Source organism: Megalobrama amblycephala, linkage group LG5 (assembly GCF_018812025.1).
Source record: "Megalobrama amblycephala isolate DHTTF-2021 linkage group LG5, ASM1881202v1, whole genome shotgun sequence".
NCBI lineage: Eukaryota > Metazoa > Chordata > Actinopteri > Cypriniformes > Xenocyprididae > Megalobrama > Megalobrama amblycephala.
The window spans coordinates 19,095,255-19,117,747 of record NC_063048.1 but is presented as its reverse complement, the minus strand read 5'-3'; the positions used below and the strand labels follow the sequence as shown (position 1 = coordinate 19,117,747).

Sequence of the window (22,493 nt, the reverse complement as noted above, 5' to 3'; positions counted from 1 at the left end):
TCCCCATTTTTCAAAAGGCTTATAAATCATACAGAATTAGTTTTTTTGAGAAAGTAAAAATGTGCACAGTTTTCTATGATGGGTAGGTTTAGGTGTAGGGGTAGTGTAGGGGAATAGAAAATACGGTTTGTACAGTATAAAAACCATTACGCCTATGGAATGTCCCCACAATTCACAAACACAAACCTATGTGTGTGTGTGTGTGTGTGTGTGTGTGTGTGTGTGTGTGTGTGAGAGAGAGAGAAAGAAAGAAAGAAGAAAAATAAAGGTTTGAAGAAAAACAAATGAAAAAATAACTGTTAATTAACTAACAAATAAAAGAACAAACGAAAAACAAAAGAACAAATGAAAAAACATCAAATTAATAAAAGACATACATTTGATCAAACTAATTAAAGAATAAACATAATACACAAAAAAAATGAACAAACAAATAAATGAAAGGGGAAAAACTGAAGGACCAAACAAACAAGGATTGAATGAATGAATGAATGAATGAATGAATGAATGAACAACCAAACAAATACAAAAAAGAACAACTGAACAAACCAAGACCTCAACAAACGAATGAACGAATGAATGAATGAATGAATGAATGAATGAATGAATGAATGAATGAAGGAAGGAAGGAAGGAAGGAAGGAAGGAAGGTCAAATTAATGAAAAAAAAACATACATTTGAATAAACTAATTAAAGAAAAAGCATAAATGCACATAAAACAAATGAACAAACTAATGACCAAACAATGAATGAATGAACAAACTAATTAACTAAGACCCAAATAAAAGAATAAAAGAACAAATGAACAAACTGATGATTAAACAATGAATGAACTAAGACCCAAACAAAAGAACTATAAAAAACATGAACAAACTAATGACCAAACAATGAATGAATAAATGAACAAATGAACAAACGAACAAACGAACAAACAAAGACCCAAACAAAAGCACAGATGAACAAACTAATGACCAAACAATGAATGAATGAATGAATGAACGAACGAACTAAGACCCAAACAAAAGAACTATAAAAAACATGAACAAACTAATGACCAAACAATGAAAAGAATGAATGAATGAATGAATGAATGAATGAATGAATGAATGAATGAACTAAGACCCAAACAAAACTACAAAACTATAAAAAACATGAATAAATGAAATGACCAAACAATGAAAAAATGAATGAAAGAACATCAAATGAACAAACAAATGAAAGAAAAAAATAAATTAAACTTTATGAATGAATTATTTATATAAAAATTAAGAACAAATAAACCAACGAATGAATGGACTAAGTATAGAAAACAAACAACCAAACAAATGAGCAAACTTATTAATGAACATCAACTCTAAATAAATAAGAATGACTGAAAGGAGAGTTCATTGTATGCTGCATACTGCGTTGTGCAGACACAACAAAGATGTGTAGCTGCTCGTGTTGTGTTCAGCAGAGCCGAATGAGTGATTTTAAGCTACTTAAAACCAAATGAACACAGTCACAGTGGCCAATACACGCTGTCCCAAATCACTTAACAGGATTTCCAGTGAAAGTCAAGACATTCGCTACACTTTTCAGAAAATACACACACAGAAAGGAATTTAAGTCTGTGGAACACAGTCACCACATGAGTGGAGGGTCATATAACACACAGCTGGTCAGAGGAACCAGATCAGCACAATTAGTTTGAGATAACACAATATCAGCCTTACAGGGGACATACCATGGAAAACAGGATTTTCCTTGCACATTTCAAATAAAACAGTGTACACAGACATACTATTATATTCTCAAAACAAAGCTTCCTCTAGTTAAAACTGAACATTTATAAAAACAAATCTGTAAAAAATGTTGCTTGCAGAAATCATTGTGCTTATGATGAGCTCATTAACATATGACCACTCTCATTTGCATAGCAACACCTATTAGTATTCAGCAACTTGCCACACCTTGATGTACAACAGTGTGAAGTACACCAGTTAGCCAATCATAACAGAGGTCATTTTCATAAAGTTTTAAAGATACAGAGGCCAAAAAAAAAAAATACTGCATGTATTCTATGGGGTCCTTTAAAAGGATCCGAGAGAGCGTTGCATGAAAATCTAAATTATCACTGCTTTTGGGGCAAGAAACCTTGACTGACCTTGTAAGTGGACTTCAGGGGAAAAATACAAAAGTATGAATATGGTAAGTCTGCACAATTAATCAAAATAAAACCAAAATCACAATATGGCTTAGGGCGATTATCAAAATTTTAAAGGCTACAATTTAATTAAATAAATATAAGTGCTGTGTGTTGAAGCTTGACACTTCATTTTAAAAAAATTGGCAACCAGCTTCCCAAACTTGTAATAAGAACTTGTATTAAGCCTTTAGAAGCGGCTGTTATGAACAAAGCTTGATGGTTTAACGTTTTAATATGAAGACATTAAAATAGAATATTAGTATTGTAATATTACAGTTGTAATGTAAAACAAAATGTTACATAATATATATATATATATATATATATATATATATATATATATATATATATATATTTTTTTTTACAGTAAAATATTCAAATTGTAATTTTTCTTATTTTGTTAAATATTTTATTTAATAATAATACTTATTTTTTAATAGTCTTATTATATATATATATATATATATATATATATATATATATATATATATATATATATATATATATATATATATTTTTTTTTTTTTTTTTTTTTTTTTTTTTTTTGGTGAAATTCTGCAGCCCTACAAACAAGCACAGCACATACATACATGCATACATACAATTTTTATCAGAAAAATCAATATTACATTTTTTTTACCCACATCATGCAGTGGCTTCATCAATATGGCTTCTTTAAATTCTTTCAAATTCTTTTGTAATTTAAGAGTGAAATGTGTCATTTTTGGGCAACAAAACAGAATAAGTTCAAATAAGTTTTAAACAGTCTTCCAGCCTTAATTGTTTAGACAATCTTCTCCCAGCCAAAACTGAGAACGCAATTCCATTTGGTGCTGCGGAAATGACTTCCTTCACCTTACATGCGTTATTAAACAATGACGTGAAATCTCTACTATTAATTAAGAGTGATGCGTAAGTAAACCTGGTGTGGTGACCACCAAACAAGAGAAAACAGATAATTAGCACAGTGTTCAATCTTCATTCTCACCCTCCTGAAGTGAACACACACACAGCAGATGTGATCTCTCTCACTCGGTTTCGTTCCCCAAAATACTTTTTTCCCTCTATTCATTAGTTTCACATTCTCTCGCTCCCTCCTTCTGTTAGTTCTCTATATGACAGGAGCCATCTGGCCTTCTGAACGAGAGATTGGACCAGGGAATGAGAGGTTTACAATGCACACACACACACACACACACACACACACACACACACACACACACACACACACACACACACACACACACACACACACACAGCTGTGTTTTGTTACACTAAAGACAGAGGCTCTTTATGAGGTGATAGTGCTTAACATTAGGGAAAGAGTTGCAACAAAAGCACACACACATACTCAAAAAAAAAAAAAAAAAATCAAAAAGGAAAACGTGCACATATATATATAATAATTCACTGATGCAAGTTACTGTCACAAATTTCTCAAATTTTTAACTCCTTCCCTTCAACCACCAAACTGTTCTGATATGCAACACCCACTTTTCACAATCCAATCAATTCCCAACGGATAAAATCATGACCCACCCAACATTTTTTTTTTTCTTGTTTCATTAGTTAAGACATCACATTATGGAAGCAAAACAGGTTGCAAACATCATTACACAATGACTTGAATAAGTTTCTTTGAGAAGATGTTTGTACTAAACAAATACAAGTCTGTCCTTGCAGGTATATAGAAATTCACACAGCATACAAAGCTTCAGACGATTCTTTCATGTCTTTTTTCATTCATAGTTTGCATTGAATTAAAGAGCTAAACAATTTCTTGTCCTTCAAACATCTGCATCTGCTTGCGTTATCTGTGTTCATAGAGATCTGCCGCTCCATCTACGAATGAAACTCAATCTCCGTGACCTTTTCATTTTCTCACAATGAATAATTCACTGGGACCTGTTTACTATCTCACATTGTCTAACACACACACACACACACACACACACACACACACACACACACACACACACACACACACACACACACACAAAGAATATTGTAAACAAGGATTCTTTTCTGCAGTCAACCACATGTTCTCTCATTCTTTACAAAGACACCCATCTCAACCGCATGGTACAAGTCTCTGTTTCTAAACTCTGTGGTATTATGCAGGACCTGTTCACATTTACAGTATACTTTGCCATCCCAATATTTTCACAGAACGAACCACAAAAATGACATATTTGAAGCACTGATATAAATGAAGCATTTATAACTTTTTAATGCTTCAGATTAATATTTATAATATAATGTAATATAAGGTAATTTATGATTTAATTTCTAAATTTAAATTTTTATGTTAAAAATAATATAAATGTAAAAATGTTATTTTTAATAATGTAATGTAATTTTATATATATATATATATATATATATATATATACACGCACACATATATACATATATATATTTTAATATCATAATATATAGTTGTATCTTTTTATGCTTCAGAACATATTTATTACATTTATAAATTTAAATAAATTTATATAATATAATATATAAATTAATTACTTTAAAATAAAAATAGATATTTATATACATTTATATAAAATAATTTTAATATATATTTTTTAAAAAGTTGTCTATTTTAAAACAATCTATTTAAAATCTATTTTAGTTAAATAATCTATTACGTTTTCAATTAGCAATAATACTGGAAATTATATAGCTAAAATAAAACTGCATAGGAGCAATAAATTCATAAACAAGCTTAATAACTAAAGTTTTAAAGACTATCAGGAAATCTTTCTTGCAATTTCAACACAACAATGCGAAATGTATTGACAACATCAATGTCCAAAACATCACCTAAAAACAAATGTTTATGTTTGCGATGCATTAAAACATGTTGTTCGGTTAACTGGCCTGAATCTCTTTCTCCATCAACCCATCTTTACTGTTGAACACTAGCACAGTATAACACCCATTTGTTCATTCAACCTTTGTTCTCTGTGACTTTGTGCAAACACTTAGTAGAAACAGAAAATTGGATATGTTGACAAATTGCAACAAACTGCATATACATGCAATGTGTGGTATACATTTAAAAGCAGGCCTACATGTATTCATTTAGCAGATTCTGTTATCCGAAGTGATTTACAAATGAAAAATTCACAAGTTGTTTAACATTTTATGAAGTTGGAAACATCAGACGCTGGTAGTTGTTTACATACAGCTCTCGTCTACACGCTGCACCAGGCCAAATTGATTATTCATATGTTCAAACAAACCAATATCACATCAATTTCTGATTCTTTAATGCTAATATGCCATGTGGGACAGATGTACACGTCAGAGATAGGTCAGATGAGTTGTCCTACTGCAGAAAGAGATTACAGTACACGCATTCATTCATTTCTACAGGATTATGTTCTGATGGAGACCGCTAACCCCCGACCCCCCCATCCTTTCCCACTGGGCCCGTCCTGCACAGATGGCTAGTGGGATTTTACCTCTCTAATCTCTTTTCTTTCATTCCCTCTCTCAGTCTTCTCTTTTCATTTCTAAAACCCTTAGTAAATGAATATGCTGAGTTGGAGAAATCGGCACTGAAATGACTTTTGGTTTTGAGTGTCTTTTGCCCTCCAGTCTCATTCATTATTTCCTCTCTTTGCCCTACTTTGTGTTGATTTTCCTCCAAATTTTCTTTAGAGTCTGATAAAATTTCTACAGATTAATGGTCACCGACTGCATTCAAGTCATTTTTATGGTGAAGAAACCACCTTTATTCTCTTGGACAGTCATGCCAAAAATAAAACCTGTTAAATGAATAAAAATGTAGGTAAATCCTAAAAATATTTGTTTCAGCAACCATAAATAGGGAATTGATATAAATCAAAAAAGGATGGACTCTCACAAAAAAAAAAAAAAAAAAGAGAGAGAGAGAGAAATAGTATCAGATTCCATGCGCAATAGGGCGATTCATAAACCGATATTTGGCCACTTGAGATTATTGAACTGAGATTATTGAATTTAACTGAATATTTTAATTGAATTTTGAGTAAAATAGGTGTTCTTTTAGTTTCAGCACTTTTAGTACATCTGATATGTCATTATTAAATTATATAGTATGTATATATATCAGCATCATATAAGCTATTGGCATAAGCATATGTATATAAAATATAAAAACATTACAATTTTTAATGTTTTTGAAAGAATTCTCTTATTTTCAAAAAGTAAAAAAAAACATCAAAAATACAGAAAAAACAGTAATATTGAAAATTATTTCAATTGAAAATAATTGTTTTCTGTTTTAATAAAAAAAAAAACTTTTTAAAAATGTAATTTTTGTAATCTATACATTCGTTTATCAAGATATGCAATGGGCTACTCCAAATAATACCATAGTATTACTTATGATGTGTTCATAAAAGCTTATACAGTAAAAATGTAATTCATTTTCGGTCAATTTAGCCTTAAATGCGCCATGTATTTATCTAGTTATATGTAGCTAGATTCATGCTTATCACTTGTTTGCCATTCAAAATTTAAACAAAAGTGATGACAGCACCACACTATTTGCTGAATTGTGATTGGTCTTGTCATTCCATCTTTTTAACCATATAATCACCTTTACGCTGAAAAAATAAATTATGTTGATTCTCTTTCAGAGACTGAAAAAAAATTTGCTAATTGTCAAGCCAATTGCAAAGTGGCTCTGATGCTGCATGTCATTACACAGAATCTAGCATGCACTAGCATAACACCATTAACAATCACTTGTGACTATAAAGAAACTCTGTGGCCTAAAATGAAACAGTTCAACTAAACAGTCTGCACTAGAGTAAAGCGTACCATGAAGCGTCCTTTCAGCGTAACACTTCTGATCCATGACCAGGAGCGGCTTATCCCAGACTATAGGATGATCACTATAAACACCTCAGTCCTAAGAGCTCTCATAGAAAAAGAACTTCAAAAGCATCAAAATCAATATCAAATAATACACCAGATACAATAAAACACAAACAACAATACACAAACACATGGACACACCTGACCTGCAACACTCTCATTTGGTCTGACCGTGACACCCATCGCCATGGCTACGTAATCCCTTCTTACTAGAAAGGAAGGTCTTCTGCCAGGGTCGCCCCTGCATGTCCATATATAGACACAATTAGTCTTGGGGGCATTTGGAATGACTATATATGGTAAAGGAATAAGGAAGCAGGCTCTTTTCAGATTAGTTCATTGAGATGTATTAGACCGTAAGGAACGATACATTATGGTGTATGTGCAAGCTTTCTAAAAGAGAGAGCACAATAATAATAATTATAATAATAATAAAAAAAAAAAAAAAAAAAAATCAAAGCAGTTGTTGCCACCAAAAACAGGTCACCTAGCAACACACAATTAAGGAATACCCTGCGAGCCCGCAGTCTACAGCCTGTCCATTAGCAGACGAAATTACTGGCTAAACAAACAACCATCACCCACATGCAAATGACTTTGTTGTGCATAAGAGAAGCTCTCATATTCTGGTCGAGACCGCTTGCCCACTGGGGTTTTCACAGATGTTTAGGACATGAGCAATGTACTCTGACTCTATCCAACCTGAAACATCTGGAGTCAGAAATGACTGGGGCATTGGAGAAATGGTTTCATTACATGGAACGAAAGCCAGCTAAACCCATTAACTCAAGTGAGACGGCAGAGAAGGTGTAGCAGAAGCAAAGGGAGGAAAAAAGACAGAGAAAATGGAAGCCTTTGAAAGAGAAACGAAAAGAGAGGATGCATGAGATAGTCAGGAAGCCGTGGATTAGTCTGTCGTAAAAAGAAGAGTTAAAAGATTATGATGCTATCCGTCCTCTTTTCTAGGGATGGGTGGGATGGTCAACCAATTCTCCAACAACTGACTTGCCCATTTGGACAAAAAAAAAAAATACATAATTGCTTTATAATGAGGTAGATCAACCAAGTTTTTAATTCACTGGATTACCCAAAAACATAATAGGTTGCTAACATATAAACCATTTTTGTTGAATTTCCAGAACATATAATCATTTCGTGATACATATTGTTACCATTAAATATAATGACGTATACCGAGGTTTTGGTCATACTGCCCAACCCTACTGAAGCTGCTTTTTGCTAACCAGGCACTGAACCAGTCAGCCTTTAATAATGTTTATCACCGCTCATTTCTCTCCCACCCCAGAGGCTCTCCAATCATATCCATACACTCTGATTACTATCACCACAATGTGATTAGCCTGACTATGGTGATGTGTTGTTTAATTTCCTGTCGGGGTCTGACACTGCATCTCCATTTCGGCTCAGAGTAAAACTCGCCGTGCTGCCTCCCCTCCCCCTCAGTGCAGTCATTGGTCATCGTTCTGAAACAGCCAATGTGGGCTGGAAACTGTCTCCAACACCAGCTGCACCAGGTGGGATTCAAGAATACAGAAATATGACACCATAACCCTTTACAGTCCTCAGCACTGCAAAACATCAACATCAGTTTTGCAACAAAATTTGAATCAGGGTTTCTACAGGGGTTTCATCAAATCTAATTTAATGCTTTTTAATGCCTTTTTAATGCCAATTTTTTATTTTTTTAATGCCATATATATGCCGCTAAATGTCGGTAGATGACGACATACGGCAATTAGAAAATACAACATGTCATTGTTGCATTTGCATTCTGCCAAGTGTCAGACCTTTACATTTGTTTGCTTCTCTGCTGCTACCCTTTTGATCACATAATATATTTTATCACAGCCAAACTCCCAATAAAATTGTTTCATCTATATATATTTTTCCTTGTACAAGCAAAACAGTAGCTTGTCAGGAAAAAAATAGTTTTTTTTTTTTTTTTTTTTTGTGGTAGAAAAAAATTTCCTTTCAGAATATTGCAGCTTTGACATATGTAAATCTGCATATTTTTGATTGATTACAACTGCATTAAATAATGTTATAGGATTGTTTTAAATACTTTTTGAAAATACAAATATGAAATGTTGGAGGGGATATTATATTTTAAAAATGAAACTAAATCACCAGTAGGTGGCGTCAAGTAACCGTCTTATTGAGTGGGTCATTGATTCGTTCATTCCAATGGCTGATTCATTCAAGAATGAGGCAATTGTTTATGAATGGGTCATTTAATCTTTGATTCAACCGATTCGTTCAAAACACTGAATCATTCAGTAATGAAAACAAGGCTGAGTGTTGCGCTTTGCTGTGATCTTTGTTTGAAACGATTTTTGCTGCTAAAATAGAACAAAAACAGTCAATGTTCCTTCTAAAATGTAAGTGGCTTAATATTAACGTTTTGTTAATGAACTGTTGTATGAAATCAGTGTCACATTTTTAATCGTGAGGTAGCCTATTTAGGAAATCAGCATTCTTGGTTGTGTGGTTTCGCTTACCAGTATAAAGTTATAAAAACTACACATTTTGAATTTTTACCGCAGTATGTTTAACAGAGTTTATTTTTGTGTGCTTCGCTCATGTTTCCATTTCTCCTCGAGATGGTGCGCGAGCCTCAACAGCGCAACCTTGTTATCGTCACTACATTATACAGCCTATTATTATCCACTATCGATCGCCACTAACGCTAAATGTAATAAAATCAGTCATACTTGCGTTTTGGTGATTCCCAAGTTACTGTTTTTTTTTTTTTTTTTTTTTTTTTTGGTATTGACGTTTTAATCAGGTCCTTGTCCGGTCGGGAAAGTAAAGTTCGAGCCCTGACATGTTACACCAGCACTAAAATCCTGATTTATAATCAAGACATTGTCTGACAAAATCACCATACACATAAGATAAAGACAGTTGCTGTGATTTTGGCTATATACACACTTAAAATGATCACTCAAGTTAGAAGCAATAGTATCTATTTTATTTGTTCTCTGACAAAGCGCACATCCTCAACGCTAAACCAGAGAGGCTGAACGGCATCTCTGGGCCGTCTTTTCCTGAGCCTGCAGTATGGCCTGCAGCAGGAAAGCACTCTTGCGCTCCTGCGGCAGTACCGGTGGGTCTCGGAAGCTAGATCAGGTTAACAAGTCGCTTTATTCGTCACAACGTGCTTTCTTAGAAAAAAGTCGCAAAAGGGGCCTGAAAAGTCGTTAAGTTGGCAACACTGATGCAGCCTTCCGCAGGTCCCAGTGCGCCGCTGTCCAAACCGGCGTTATGGCAATTTTGCGCCGGCCGGAGACAATTACCAAACTGCCGTGTGCGTATCACACCAATGTACATATTTTGCGACAGCAAATCAAAGTTATTATTTAGGATTTATTCAAAATAAACTCGTAGTTTTTCTTAAAAACTATCTAAAAAATTGAATGCCTGTTGAAACGAAATTTAATGCTTTTCAATGCCATTCAAGGCCTTAATTTTCGCAAAATCCATTTAATGACTTTTAATGCTTTTCAATGCCCCGCGGATACCCTGTGAATCCCACAAAATATATATTATTGCATAAAATAAAATTAAATCCATTTAAGATGTTTGCATTGTGACATTATTTTCATTCTACAAAAGCAAATGTCACTCTCTCCCTGTGCTGGTCCATTCTGATCTTGCCTGTATACGCCTCTAAGTGACAATTCACATCAAACATGTATCAAGGGGCTCTACCGCTAACTGACAGGGTACACTTCACTAACAGTATCTTAGTCGAACAGATCAGCAGCGACGGGCAGATAGTGACAGAGGTTTAAACTAGCAAAGACAAACCATGAAAATAAAAATAAGACATGTCACTACAAATTCATTTAGATACGCTTACAAGAGAGCATACATAATATAAAAGCAATGTAATATAGAATTCCAAGCCCAAAAAAAAAGAAAATCAGTGACACCCTGAAGCTGATAATGGCTAGAACTGCATAAATGTGACTGACTAATAACATAATAGGCCACTGAACCATAAGGCAACATAATGAAAACACGCTTGCACATTCTAGCACAATTTACCATGCCTCTCTTTGTAAAAAGAAAGTTCAAAGTAAGGTTACTTTTAAATGAGCTTGTGCTAGACCACACAATATGAAATACAATATTCAGTGGTATGTGATTTTTCAATGACAAGATATAAAAAGATGATGAGGGATGACATGCTAAATATTAACAGAATTTTCTTTTTTTCCCTAATTCTTTATACACAAAAAAGCTGCTGATCTGGAACAAAACAAAGCCAAACAAGTTCCATAAGCTTTGATCTGAAAGAATAGTCTTTCATAAATTAAGACAAGTCTTGCTCAACATTAGACAAAAGAAGGAACAGGGACAATATCTCAGTACTAGATGAATATGTCTAGGAAATTCATTAGCAACTCAATTTATTACTATTTCAGCAACAAAACAAACAGTACTGTTTATTCTTCAAAGGGGGTGTATCTGAATAGCACTTCTAAAAAGTGAAGTTCAAAGGAATAAAATATAACTTGAATCAATTAGCCTACGATCATTTGATTCAGACATGCACACTCTGACACAGACAGTTAGGAGCTGAAGCACTAGAGAGGGTGGAGGAGGGGAAGATAGGAGAATGTGAAAAAGGTAATGGAAGAGGGCTTTGATTTACTTGTGTCCGGCGATGCCATAGTGGAGACAATGACCGGAGGTCCAGTACGCCGGCTGAGCTTCTGATTAGCCAGACTTGCATTTTGGCCTGGGACAGCACTACCAACAGGTACTAGGGAACCATCTGAGGCTACTCCAGCCCTGCGCATTACTTGAGGGCTTACATGGGGACTGGGCATGGGCGACATCGTGGCCAAGCTCCGATCCCTCTTCATCAACTCCATAGGTACAGTATAGTTGGTTGTATATGCCTTTGGAGCTTGCTGGGGTGCCAAAGCAGGCATAGTCATTTGTTGGGGAACTGCAGGCAGTGCTGGCAAAGGCTGTGGCATTGCATGGATTGCCATTTGTGATGGCATTACTGGCAGATGTGATGGAATGGCTACGTGTTGGGACATTGCAGTCATGGGTGGCATGGGCAAGCCAACATGTGGATTGTAGCCTGACAATGGGCGAGTCTGGACTGGAACCACAGAACCACTGTATGCTCCTGCAGACCTGGCTCCAGGATACCCACTGGACTCTAGAAGCTGCTGGGAGGGAGCACTGCTGGGTCTCCGACTATAACCCTCACCCATCCTTGGAGATATAGTCTGCATGGGGGTAGAGTGTGGCTGCATATACTGGGACTCCAAACCCGGAGTCAAGGGTGGCGGCTGGTGCACATAAATGTCACTGCGATGGCTAAAGCTGTTGGATCTGCCACGGACTGGAGCACTAGGATGCATGGGGGTAGCAGGAAGGATTTCAGGTGGTCGTTTGTAACCTAGCACAACACGAGACAGAACCCTGGCTTGGCCCAAGTTGGGGGCCACTGAACGCACATCATTTTCCTCCATAACAGCCAACATTGCAGTGGAGTCAAAGCCCTGCTGCAGTAGAGAATTGATGGTGCTTTCTGAGAGGCCCTCTTTCTGCAGCAATGCCAGAAACTCAGGGTCTGCATTTTTTTTAGGGTCTACAGGAGCCACTGGGGTCTGAGGGACAGTGGGAGGAGGAGCAGCAGTAAGAGGCTGAGCAGAAAGTTGTGGTAACGGAGCAGGAGTAGTTACTGGGGCAAGGGCTGTAGGGGGAGCAGGAGTGTAGACAGGATTTGGAGGTGCCACGGGTTGCACATGTGGAACTTGCTGCACTGGCTGAACCTGTGGTACCTGCTGAACTTGCTGCACTGGTTGCATTTGCTGCACTGGTTGCATTTGCTGCACTGGCTGAACATGCTGCATTTGCTGCACTGGCTGAACTTGCTGCATTTGCTGAACTGGCTGAACTTGCTGCATTTGCTGCACTGGCTGAACCTGCTGCATTTGCTGCTGCTGTATTTGTTGTTGCATTTGTTGTTGCATTTGTTGCTGCATTTGTTGTTGAGCCTGTTGTTGGGCTTGCTGTTGCTGCTGTATGGTGTATGGTGAGGGGTTTTCCAGATGCATGACCATACCTCGGGCAGTTCCATCCATTCCTTGAGCAACTGGATCAACCACCAGGCAGGTGGCTGTTGGCTGATCAATCTGCCTTCCGTTAACGTCACTGTAGACTGAATGGCTAGTGAGAGAGGCAGGTGGCTCAGCACCGTAACGTGGAGAATTTGGCTCCATTATATAACGAGCAGGAGATGGCGCTCGGCTTGGAACGCGCTGCCCATCCTGCATCATTTTTGTGCCAGGAGTAGCAGGTGGGGGTCCAGGCAGGGATTGTTCCCTATAAATACGACCCATGTCATGAGCACTTGGAGGTGGGGGAGGAGGTATGCCAGGTGTTGGGGCAGCAGAACCAGGCCGACCTCCAGAGCTCTGTTCCCACAGTTGCCGAGGACCTGCCATTATTCCATAATGTGAAGATGACCTATTGAGAGAATGAGTTTGCTCTCCACGATAGAAACCATCTGTTGGCCGAGGTGGCATGCCTGGGTCTTGCTGATAGTAGTCATGGTGTGGCAGGGAACCACGGTTTGCCATGGATGGTCGGTCGTAATGGCTGTTCAACTCAGGAACGGAGCTCTTTCTTATGTTACGTGGGTCCGGACGATCTAAATAACCTTGGTTGTAAAGAGATTGCTGGTAGGAGTCTGGCTCCCGTTTCAAATCGAGGTCAGGAGGACGCACTCCAGGCGGTGGCTCATACCATCCCCCTCCTGTGTCTGCTCCATAGCTCAGTGAGTTCCGTCGACCAGCCATCCGGGCCTGCTGCTCATAAACACTGTCACTGCGCTCCCAATGACCCTCATTCCCACCCAGCGTGTCCCAGCTCTGGGAGCGGCCGATCGGCAACTGCTTACTGGAGATCAACATGAGGAATAGATATACCTTACTCACAGGGAAGAAAAATGAGAGAGGTTTTCCTTTAAGTTTCTAGTTGCAGGCTGATCTCAAGTGGTGAAAGGAAGGAGTATGGAAGAAAAAATTAAAACAGAAGATATTGCTTTTCACCTGAGGTCCAGTTGTAATTTCTGTCTCCCGTCTCTATCACAGTGGCAAGGTCTGGCTATCAAATGGCTCCTCTTGCTTGGCGATCGGTGAATAATTAATCTGGGGAATACTGCTGGTGGTGATGGAAGCAGGAAAGAGGACACCAAGTCCTCTCACAAATAACGTTGGTAGGTGAAGACTGCCTGACTACTCCATTCTGGCAATGTAAAGCGACAAGCGTGAACAGACCGAGGGAAAGAAAAAGAGAAAACAGAGAGACAGGAAGGAAAATTTTAACAAGGGGAGGGTTGGTGTGGGGGAGGCAGGGGCTTGTGATAATCCAGCGAAGCTGATCCGCTCCAACTCCGAACATTTTACTCGTTCAGATTGCTATGAGGGATTACAGACCAAATAAAGCCAGCTTAAATTCACTCTTCCCCTTTGTGACGTCACATACAAACACACACAAAATGTGTCCCCAATGATAATGAATACAATGAAATCCCCTTGGACAGGAACACATGCTGCCGTGGACACGCTTACCTGATGCCAGTGGTCGAGGTGGTCTGTGTTTCTTTCAAAAGCCTAGCCAGCTGGCATTGAGCAGGAGGTCTTTGCTGGACTCCAAGAGGTGGGCCAGTGAAACTAATACAGATCTAATGCAGCAGGGCAAAATCATGTAGCACTGTCAGGAAACGTCAAATCCTGATTGAACAGTAATCCTATGATGGGCCAGCAATGCCTGCAGAGCTGTGCAAATGCAGAGATCCAGCATCACCACTCATCTATTACATTATGACCCAAGCGGACACCAGCGCAGCTATATGAACCACTGCCTCCAAATATACTGTACAGCACACCAAAAATGAGGTCATAAAGCTTCGAGAAGCTTATGGATAACAACACTGATGCACTTAAAAAAAATTAGTTTCATTACAGCAGTTCTGATAGAAATTGCGATACCCCTTTCCGTAAAAATGACATAAGCAGGGCTCACAAAATTTCAAAAATCAAAATACCATTCAGGCAGGCACTCTTCAGATTTTGGCAGCCCGAAATGGATTTAACTACACTGCAAAAAATGCTGTTCTTACTTAGAGTTTTTGTCTTGTTTCTAGTCAAAATATCTTAAAGTTCTTAAATCAAGAAGCATTTTCTTGACAAGAACTAATTATTTTCTTGTTTTCAGGAAAAATAAATCAAAATTAAGCACGTTTTTCCTTAAAACAAGCAAAATAATCTGCCAATGGGGTAAGCAAAATAATCTTATTTCAAACCAAGAATAAGCTATATAATCTTGTTTTCAGTTTGGACTAAGATTATTTTGCTTACCCCATTGGCAGATTATTTTGCTTGTTTTAAGGAAAAACGTGCTTAATATTGATTTATTTTTCCTGAAAACAAGAAAATAATTTGTACTTGCCAAGAAAATGCTTCTTGATTTAAGAACTTTAAGATATTTTGACTAAAAACAAGACAAAAATTCTAAGTAAGAACAGCATTTTTTGCAGTGTAGTCCAAATAAAAAAAAAGACAATCTTTCTTTTATGTTAAAAAAAAAAAATGGATAAGAGTGGCAGTCTGCTTTTCTTTGGCTGTCCCTTTTTCTTCATCCTGACCTGTCTTTTTTGGCTGAGCAGAACTAAAATACCGGCGTAAATCCATGCGCTTCTTAACATTTTCACACACGCACACAGCGATTTTCACAATTCTCTCCACTGCACATGCAATCTCTATCACTTAGCAACAGTAAATTAAGTGAGAACAACAATCTTTTACAGAGGGTGGCACTATCAATTGTCTTTCCCAAACAGTCAGAAGAAGAGAAAGCAAGGTGAATGCAGCCAGAAGAAGACATAAGCCAAGTAATGTTAGCATCAACTAAACTTCACTGCAGACAAAACAGCATGATAAGAAACTTCTGTGATCACATTTTTCCAACAAATAAGCCAAGAGAGTGAACAACGCAAATCAAGGAAGGAATTTTATTTCACTATTTAAGATAGCTGTCGTCGGGAAGGGCGGCAGCGGCGAAATACTTTGGTAGCCCAACTGGAAGGGACAAAAGCCCAGGGACGTCTGGCTACCAATTTTGCGAGCCTAGATAAGGATACTATAAATTTTTAGAAACATCAGAACCACATCAATATTTACTCACTCTCATGCCATTCCAAACCTGTATGACTTTCTTTTTCTGTGAAACACAAAAGATGTTATTTTAAAAAATGTCTTTGTGGATTTGTGTCCATAAAATTAAAGTTAATGGGGCCTAATGTTGTTTGGACCCCAGCATTCTTTTAAAATATCATTTTTGTTCTGCAAAAGAAAGAAATGCATACAGGTTTAGAATGACATGAGGGTGCTTAAACTATGACAGAGTTTTCATTTTGGATTGATCTATCCCTTTAATATAACAATGACTGTGTTTTTGTCAGACATTTATTCAACATAAACAAAGAAACCATCACCCCATGTTTTGCTATTCCCCACTGAGAAAGCATGGCTATGTTATTAAGATAAGCATTGTGAAACTCACAGGGGGTGAAGGGGGAAATCTGGGACATCAAATAATACTACAATAACCAAAGTCTAGCGAATATGTTTCATGGAAAACATTCCAACAGTATGAATCCTAACAGTTGAGTCTTGAGTTTTCAGTTTAGGAAAAGCTTTTTTTGTGAACAGATTTTGCCCACCTGCCACTGAAACACTCCACCCAAATCCTTTCTGATCCCCACAAACACCAGAGAGAGAGAGAGAGATGGAGAGGGAGGGAGAGAGAGACTTGTGAGGATAAAATTAATATGGCATATTCTCCAACAATCTTTTGGTATTGTGATACTTTCTGCATTTTGATACGGTCTAAAGCTGTGCACAGTTATAAAGTGACTTTACAGCAGTTTGCCTTGTTTTGATCCTTTCACTTTGATGCTTGTAATACAGCTATGGCAGGAATTTCAATTTGGCTTTAAGCCTGTTGTTCAGAATCAACAACACCTGTATACGTTACCATTTCCAGATTGCAAACAAGTCCCAATATAGTTTCTTTGCCATAAGTGACACAATTGTATACTCTACAAAGGCACGACACAAAAAGTGCTCAACATGGGAGATTTGACTCTGATAATTACATGGCCAGCGTCACAGACAAGGCATAAGCCAAGACCCAGACTAAAATGCATGTTTTAACTGTCTGAACTGAGAGCAAATTGTATCTTAAAATATGTCAGTGCCATTGTTTTGTCTCAAGATACACACTTTTTAGGCACATTTATAAAGCTACTTAAATGTCTTACAACTAAGGCCTAATCCTGGCTTAATCTAAGACTTGTCTGTGAAACCGGGCCTCAGAGTTAACACGTTGCTGAAAAAAATGGCACAAATACTCTAATGCGCATAAAAATACATAGTACACACAAATAACAGATTATTTTAGAATGCAATATTTTTATCAACACTTTGCAGTATCAGACAAATTTACTATATTTATAATCCAAAATTTTCATTAGTGCATTGTATTCTGGAGCACAATGCTATGTCAAACTCCCTTATAATTATGCTCCCTACCTTTTGGAGCGTCGCGTTGATGCCTTACAAGTTCACTAGGTTTTGCAACAGAGCAACAAAGACTATGTAATACAGCCAAATGAAATCAAATCTCTCTAGAAGAGTCTTTCTTTCTCTTTGTGACTTTTGCTTAAACACATGCAGTGAGGATTATATTTGGTTCTATAATAAGTGCTACACAATTACCAAAAATGAAAAACAACATGGATCTATACAGTTACATCACAACAGGAAAATCAAGGAGAGCAGTATCATGGCAACAGTATCTTTGGTTATCCTTCTGCAGAACTTTAAGGAACAAAAGAGAGAAAGACAGAGAGACAGAAACAAAGGAAAAGAGAGAGAATTTTCATAAATCCTTTGTGCCCGAGAGACTGCGACTAATCTAATACAAAACCCCGTGGGACGTTTGGCTTCAACAAGCTTCTCTGTCTATCTGGGAATACATGTGTAAGCAATTGTATACATGACTACTAATATGAGAGCTCTTTGAGGGAAATAAATTCATAAAAAAAGGATATGAAGTGATTAAAAACAGAATGCAGTGAAATGAAACATTACTTTGACTAATTTACTAATATGGTATATAGGGTACAACGGGGCCACGGGACAAAAGGCGCCTTTGATTTTATTTTCCTTTAAACCACTAGATGGCACAAAAACTTGCCGCAGCACTTTCCTAAATATCCGCTTTTCAAAATGCACGTGTAAATTCGTCGGATCTTTGACGCGATCGCGGGCAGCGACGCAAAGTTGATTCTGAGGTAGTTTGATCTAATATTTGATGATTTTTAAAATGTTGTTGATTTAAGTAGCAAATGAGAATTGAATAAATTAATGTTTACATTTTCAGACAAAGGTCTTCTTGATTTTCAGCTTTGTTCAAGGTAATTAAAGCAACAGTTTTTCAATAACGGAAGAATATGTAAAAGTATGCACAATAATTAACATGATAGCTGGCTGACTATTCCATTTGTTGACATGACATGGTTAGATTCAGATGGTAAATATCATATATCAAATTGTGTATCCACCTTAGAGATAATGCCCATATTTATAACGAAGAAATCATATTTAAAGGTCCCGTTCTTCGTGATCCCATGTTTCAAACTTTAGTTAGTGTGTAATGTTGTTGTTAGAGTATAAATAAAATCTGTAAAATTTTAAAGCTCAAGGTTCAATGCCAAGCGAGATATTTTATTTAACAGAAGTCGCCTACATCGAACGGCCAGTTTGGACTACATCCCTCTACTTCCTTCTTTAATGACGTTTTTTTGACTAACCTCCGCCCACAGGAATACACAAGAGTTGCGTTTGTAGAGTGTGTTTGTCGCCATGTCATCGAAACGCTGTTATTTTCATCCCGCAGTCCAATCACCGGGTCTGATTCCGGCTCAAATTGATAGGGTAAAATTAAAGACATGTTTAAAATAACACTGAGCGCGTGCATCTCCACGTTATGGTAAGAGGCGTGACCTTTCCGGGCACGGTGCGCTCAGAGCTGTCGAATCACAACACAGGAACCGCTGGCACAATCAGAACTCATTACGTATTTCTGAAGGAGGGACTTCATAGAACAAGGAAGTCATCAGCCCGTTTTTATGACAGTGGAAACAGCGGTATACAGATAAGTAAATTATGTGAAAAATACTGTGTTTTTTTACACGCGAAACATGAACACATGTTATATTGCACACTATAAACACAATCAAAGCTTAAAAAAAAACACGAAAAACGGGACCTTTAAAAATATGATATTAATCATATCAAAATATAATATCACTTATTGTTACTACTGTAAATCTATATTTGTAAATATTATGGGATCTCCTTCAATGCTTTCAGAATCTTTACTTTTTAAAATAATTGTGTTTATGTATATTTTAAATATATTTTATATTAACATATTTTAATAATAGTAGCCTATATTTATTGAACAAAAATTATTTATAAAAATGAACACAAAATAGTGTTCTTTTGAACAAGTATTAACCTAGACATTATTAAAAACATATTATTTTAGCTGAAGTATTTGTATCAGTACTGTGTGTGGGGTAAAAGGCCCCCTCGCCATCTCATACATTTATAAGATTTTTTAAAAATAAACCACTTTTATGAATATTTTCACAAAAAATAATTTTATATTTTAATAATTATATTTTTAAGTTGCTTATCGACTTGACAGTTTATCAAAATGTTCTCATTATGTCCCTCATTTTTTTACAACAAGAACAACTCGCATATGATTAAAAGAAATATGAATTGCTGACAACATACAGATTTATTTTAGCACTCCTCCAACCTCAAGTGTTTCCTCCTCCTGTGTTAACAACTTACAGCAAGGAACTCAAGCTTTGGCTGGAGGAAAATCACCTTAAATTCAACTCAGACGACAATCAGGTAATAGTGATTGGTTCTAACTAAATCTGTTGTGTCTAAACTACATGGCCAACCGATTGGATGGTGACCTTATTTTGCCCTTTACAACAGTTTGAAATCCTGGTGTTCTTCTCAAGTCCACTCTTTCATTTAATGATCACATTGGAAAAGTGGTAAAGACAGCTTTTTTTCCACCTACTTAATATCTTTCGTATTTAAACCTCTCTTAGTCAGCAGGATGCTGAAACTGTTACACATGCCTTAGACACTTCTTACCTTGATTAGTGTAACTCACTTCTTTATGGCCTTTCAGATAAAAACATCAAACGATTACAATATGTTCACTCTCACAAGAAAGAATGAGCACATGATTACTTCAATTCTTCATCACCATCACTGACTTCCAGTTTCCTTACGTGTAAACTTCAAGGTACTAACCCTTACTTACAAAGCTCTTGATAACCTTCATATTTATCAGATTTACTTCAAACTTGTGCCCTTGTTCATTACTTAAGATTTTCTAGTGCATAATTGTTAATGAGTTCTAAATTTAGTTTGGTTACTATGGGTGCCTTTTAGTGTTGTGGCTCCCAGGTTGTGGAATGCTCTACCTCAAGAGATCAGTCAAGCATTCTCCCTGCTTTCTTTCAAAAACCTCTTAAAAACATTTATAAACATTAAGTTTTTTCCACATACAAAATACAATATTGTTCTCTAAATATTACTTCAGCTCTTGGTCTGTGAATTGTACTTTGTTTTGGATGTTTGTTATTCATCTGTATTCCTCTTACAAACCTAAAGTATTAGTTCACTTTCAAATAAAATTTTCCTGATAATTTACTCACCCCCATGTCATCCAAGATGTTCATGTCTTTCTTTCTTCAGTTGAAAAGAAATTAAGGTTTTTGATGAAAACATTCCAGGATTTTTCTCCTTATAGTGGACTTCAATGGCCTCCAAACGGTTGAAGGTCAAAATTACAGTTTCAGTGCAGCTTAAAAGGGCTTTAAACGATACCAGACGAGGAATAAGGGTCTTATCTAGCGAAACCATCAGTCATTTTCGAAAAAAATGTATATGTATATGCTTTATATAAACAAATGATCGCCTTCCAAGTGGTTCCGCCAAAACCGCACTTTCGTATTCTTCAAAAAGCTTACGGTGTATGTCCTACGCCTTCCCTATTCTACTTACGGAAAAAATGGAACTGTCGCTGTGTTCGTTCCGTAAGAAGAATAGGGAAGACTAACTAATCCTTTAACTTTGTAATGTGACCTCAGGCTTTGGAAAGGTGCTATATAAATAAAAAATATTATTATTATTATTATTAACTGTTCTGTGTACACAAAAATCAACAAAATTTGGCATGGCTTTTATCTGGTCTCAGAAAGCATTATTTTAGTGTTATTCTTGACTTGGAAGCCCTCCTCGGCAGCCTAATGAATGTGTGTAAACTGAGTGGCGGTTCGAATCACGTATGTTGCGATGTCCAAATAGTTACTGATATGTCAAGTATGTTCAAGAGATTATTTGGCTCTGTATTGTACTTAACTCTTGGATTGGGTGTTTAAATTCTCTGACAACATCTGAACCATTTTCTACTGAATCATTTTTACCTATGTACTGTTAAAAGATATTTTTTAATCATTTACAGATATCAATGTATTAGGATAGTTATCAGTCATGACTAAAAATCTGAAATGTTTTGTAGTAAGTACAACATACCATTCCTCATAATACAATAGGAGTGTCTGATGGTTTTATTATTATTAGGGTCTAGGTCTCAAAATGGCTGTAGTTTCTATTGTATCTCTTTTTTATGTTACTTTTTGATCTTATGGAACCCTTGGAAAGGTATGGCCCCATTATTGCTGCTTGCAGCTATATTTTACATACATGTAATAGTATATAAAATATAGCTACAAGCAGCTATTCATTTATTTTATATATTTGAAGTAGTTTTTATTTTTAATTTTCATTTTAATTTTAGTTTAAGGTTTTAATTATTTTATTATGTGCTTTGGCCATTTTTTACTATTTTTTTTTTATTTAGCTGCTGTAATTTTTTTTATTTAAATTTTATATTATTTCAGTTTTTACTTAAATGTATTTATTTCAGACAGTTGCAAAGACAACATTTCTAAGTTTAATATTACATTTCTCATCTAATATTTAATAATATTTAATATTTATAAAAATTATTTTAATTACAAAAAAGTACGGAAACAAAACAGCTATGTTTATGATTTTTCTGGTTCAAAATTCAGCCGCCCGAATCCTGTCTGGAACCAGGACAAGGGATCACATCACTCCAATCTTGGAGTCTTTACATTGGCTCCCTGTCAGATTTCATGTGGATTTTAAAGTTCTCATGCTTACTTATGAAGCTTTGAATGGTTTGGCTCCTCGCT

General features: G+C 36.3%; 1 protein-coding gene across 9 annotated transcripts in view; it reads right to left on the bottom strand.

Annotated features, from left to right (window-relative positions):
- Nucleotides 1–22,493, bottom strand: part of ctbp2a (C-terminal binding protein 2a) — a 58,766-nt gene that overhangs the window by 18,811 nt on the left and 17,462 nt on the right. For 2 of the 9 annotated variants that reach the window (XR_007184945.1, XM_048190998.1), the window contains exon 1: nucleotides 11,736–14,080. The exons of 2 other annotated variants lie outside the window; for them this stretch is intronic. Coding sequence is in view for 6 of the 7 variants with exons in the window: in XM_048190998.1 (XP_048046955.1) it covers nucleotides 11,736–14,019 (2,284 nt within the window). In the remaining variant the exon portion in view is untranslated. Of the gene's footprint in view, nucleotides 1–11,735; nucleotides 14,081–22,493 lie in introns of those variants that run through there. 5 more of the 9 variants (XM_048190997.1, XM_048190996.1, XM_048191001.1 and 2 more) reach the window with 4 other exon arrangements.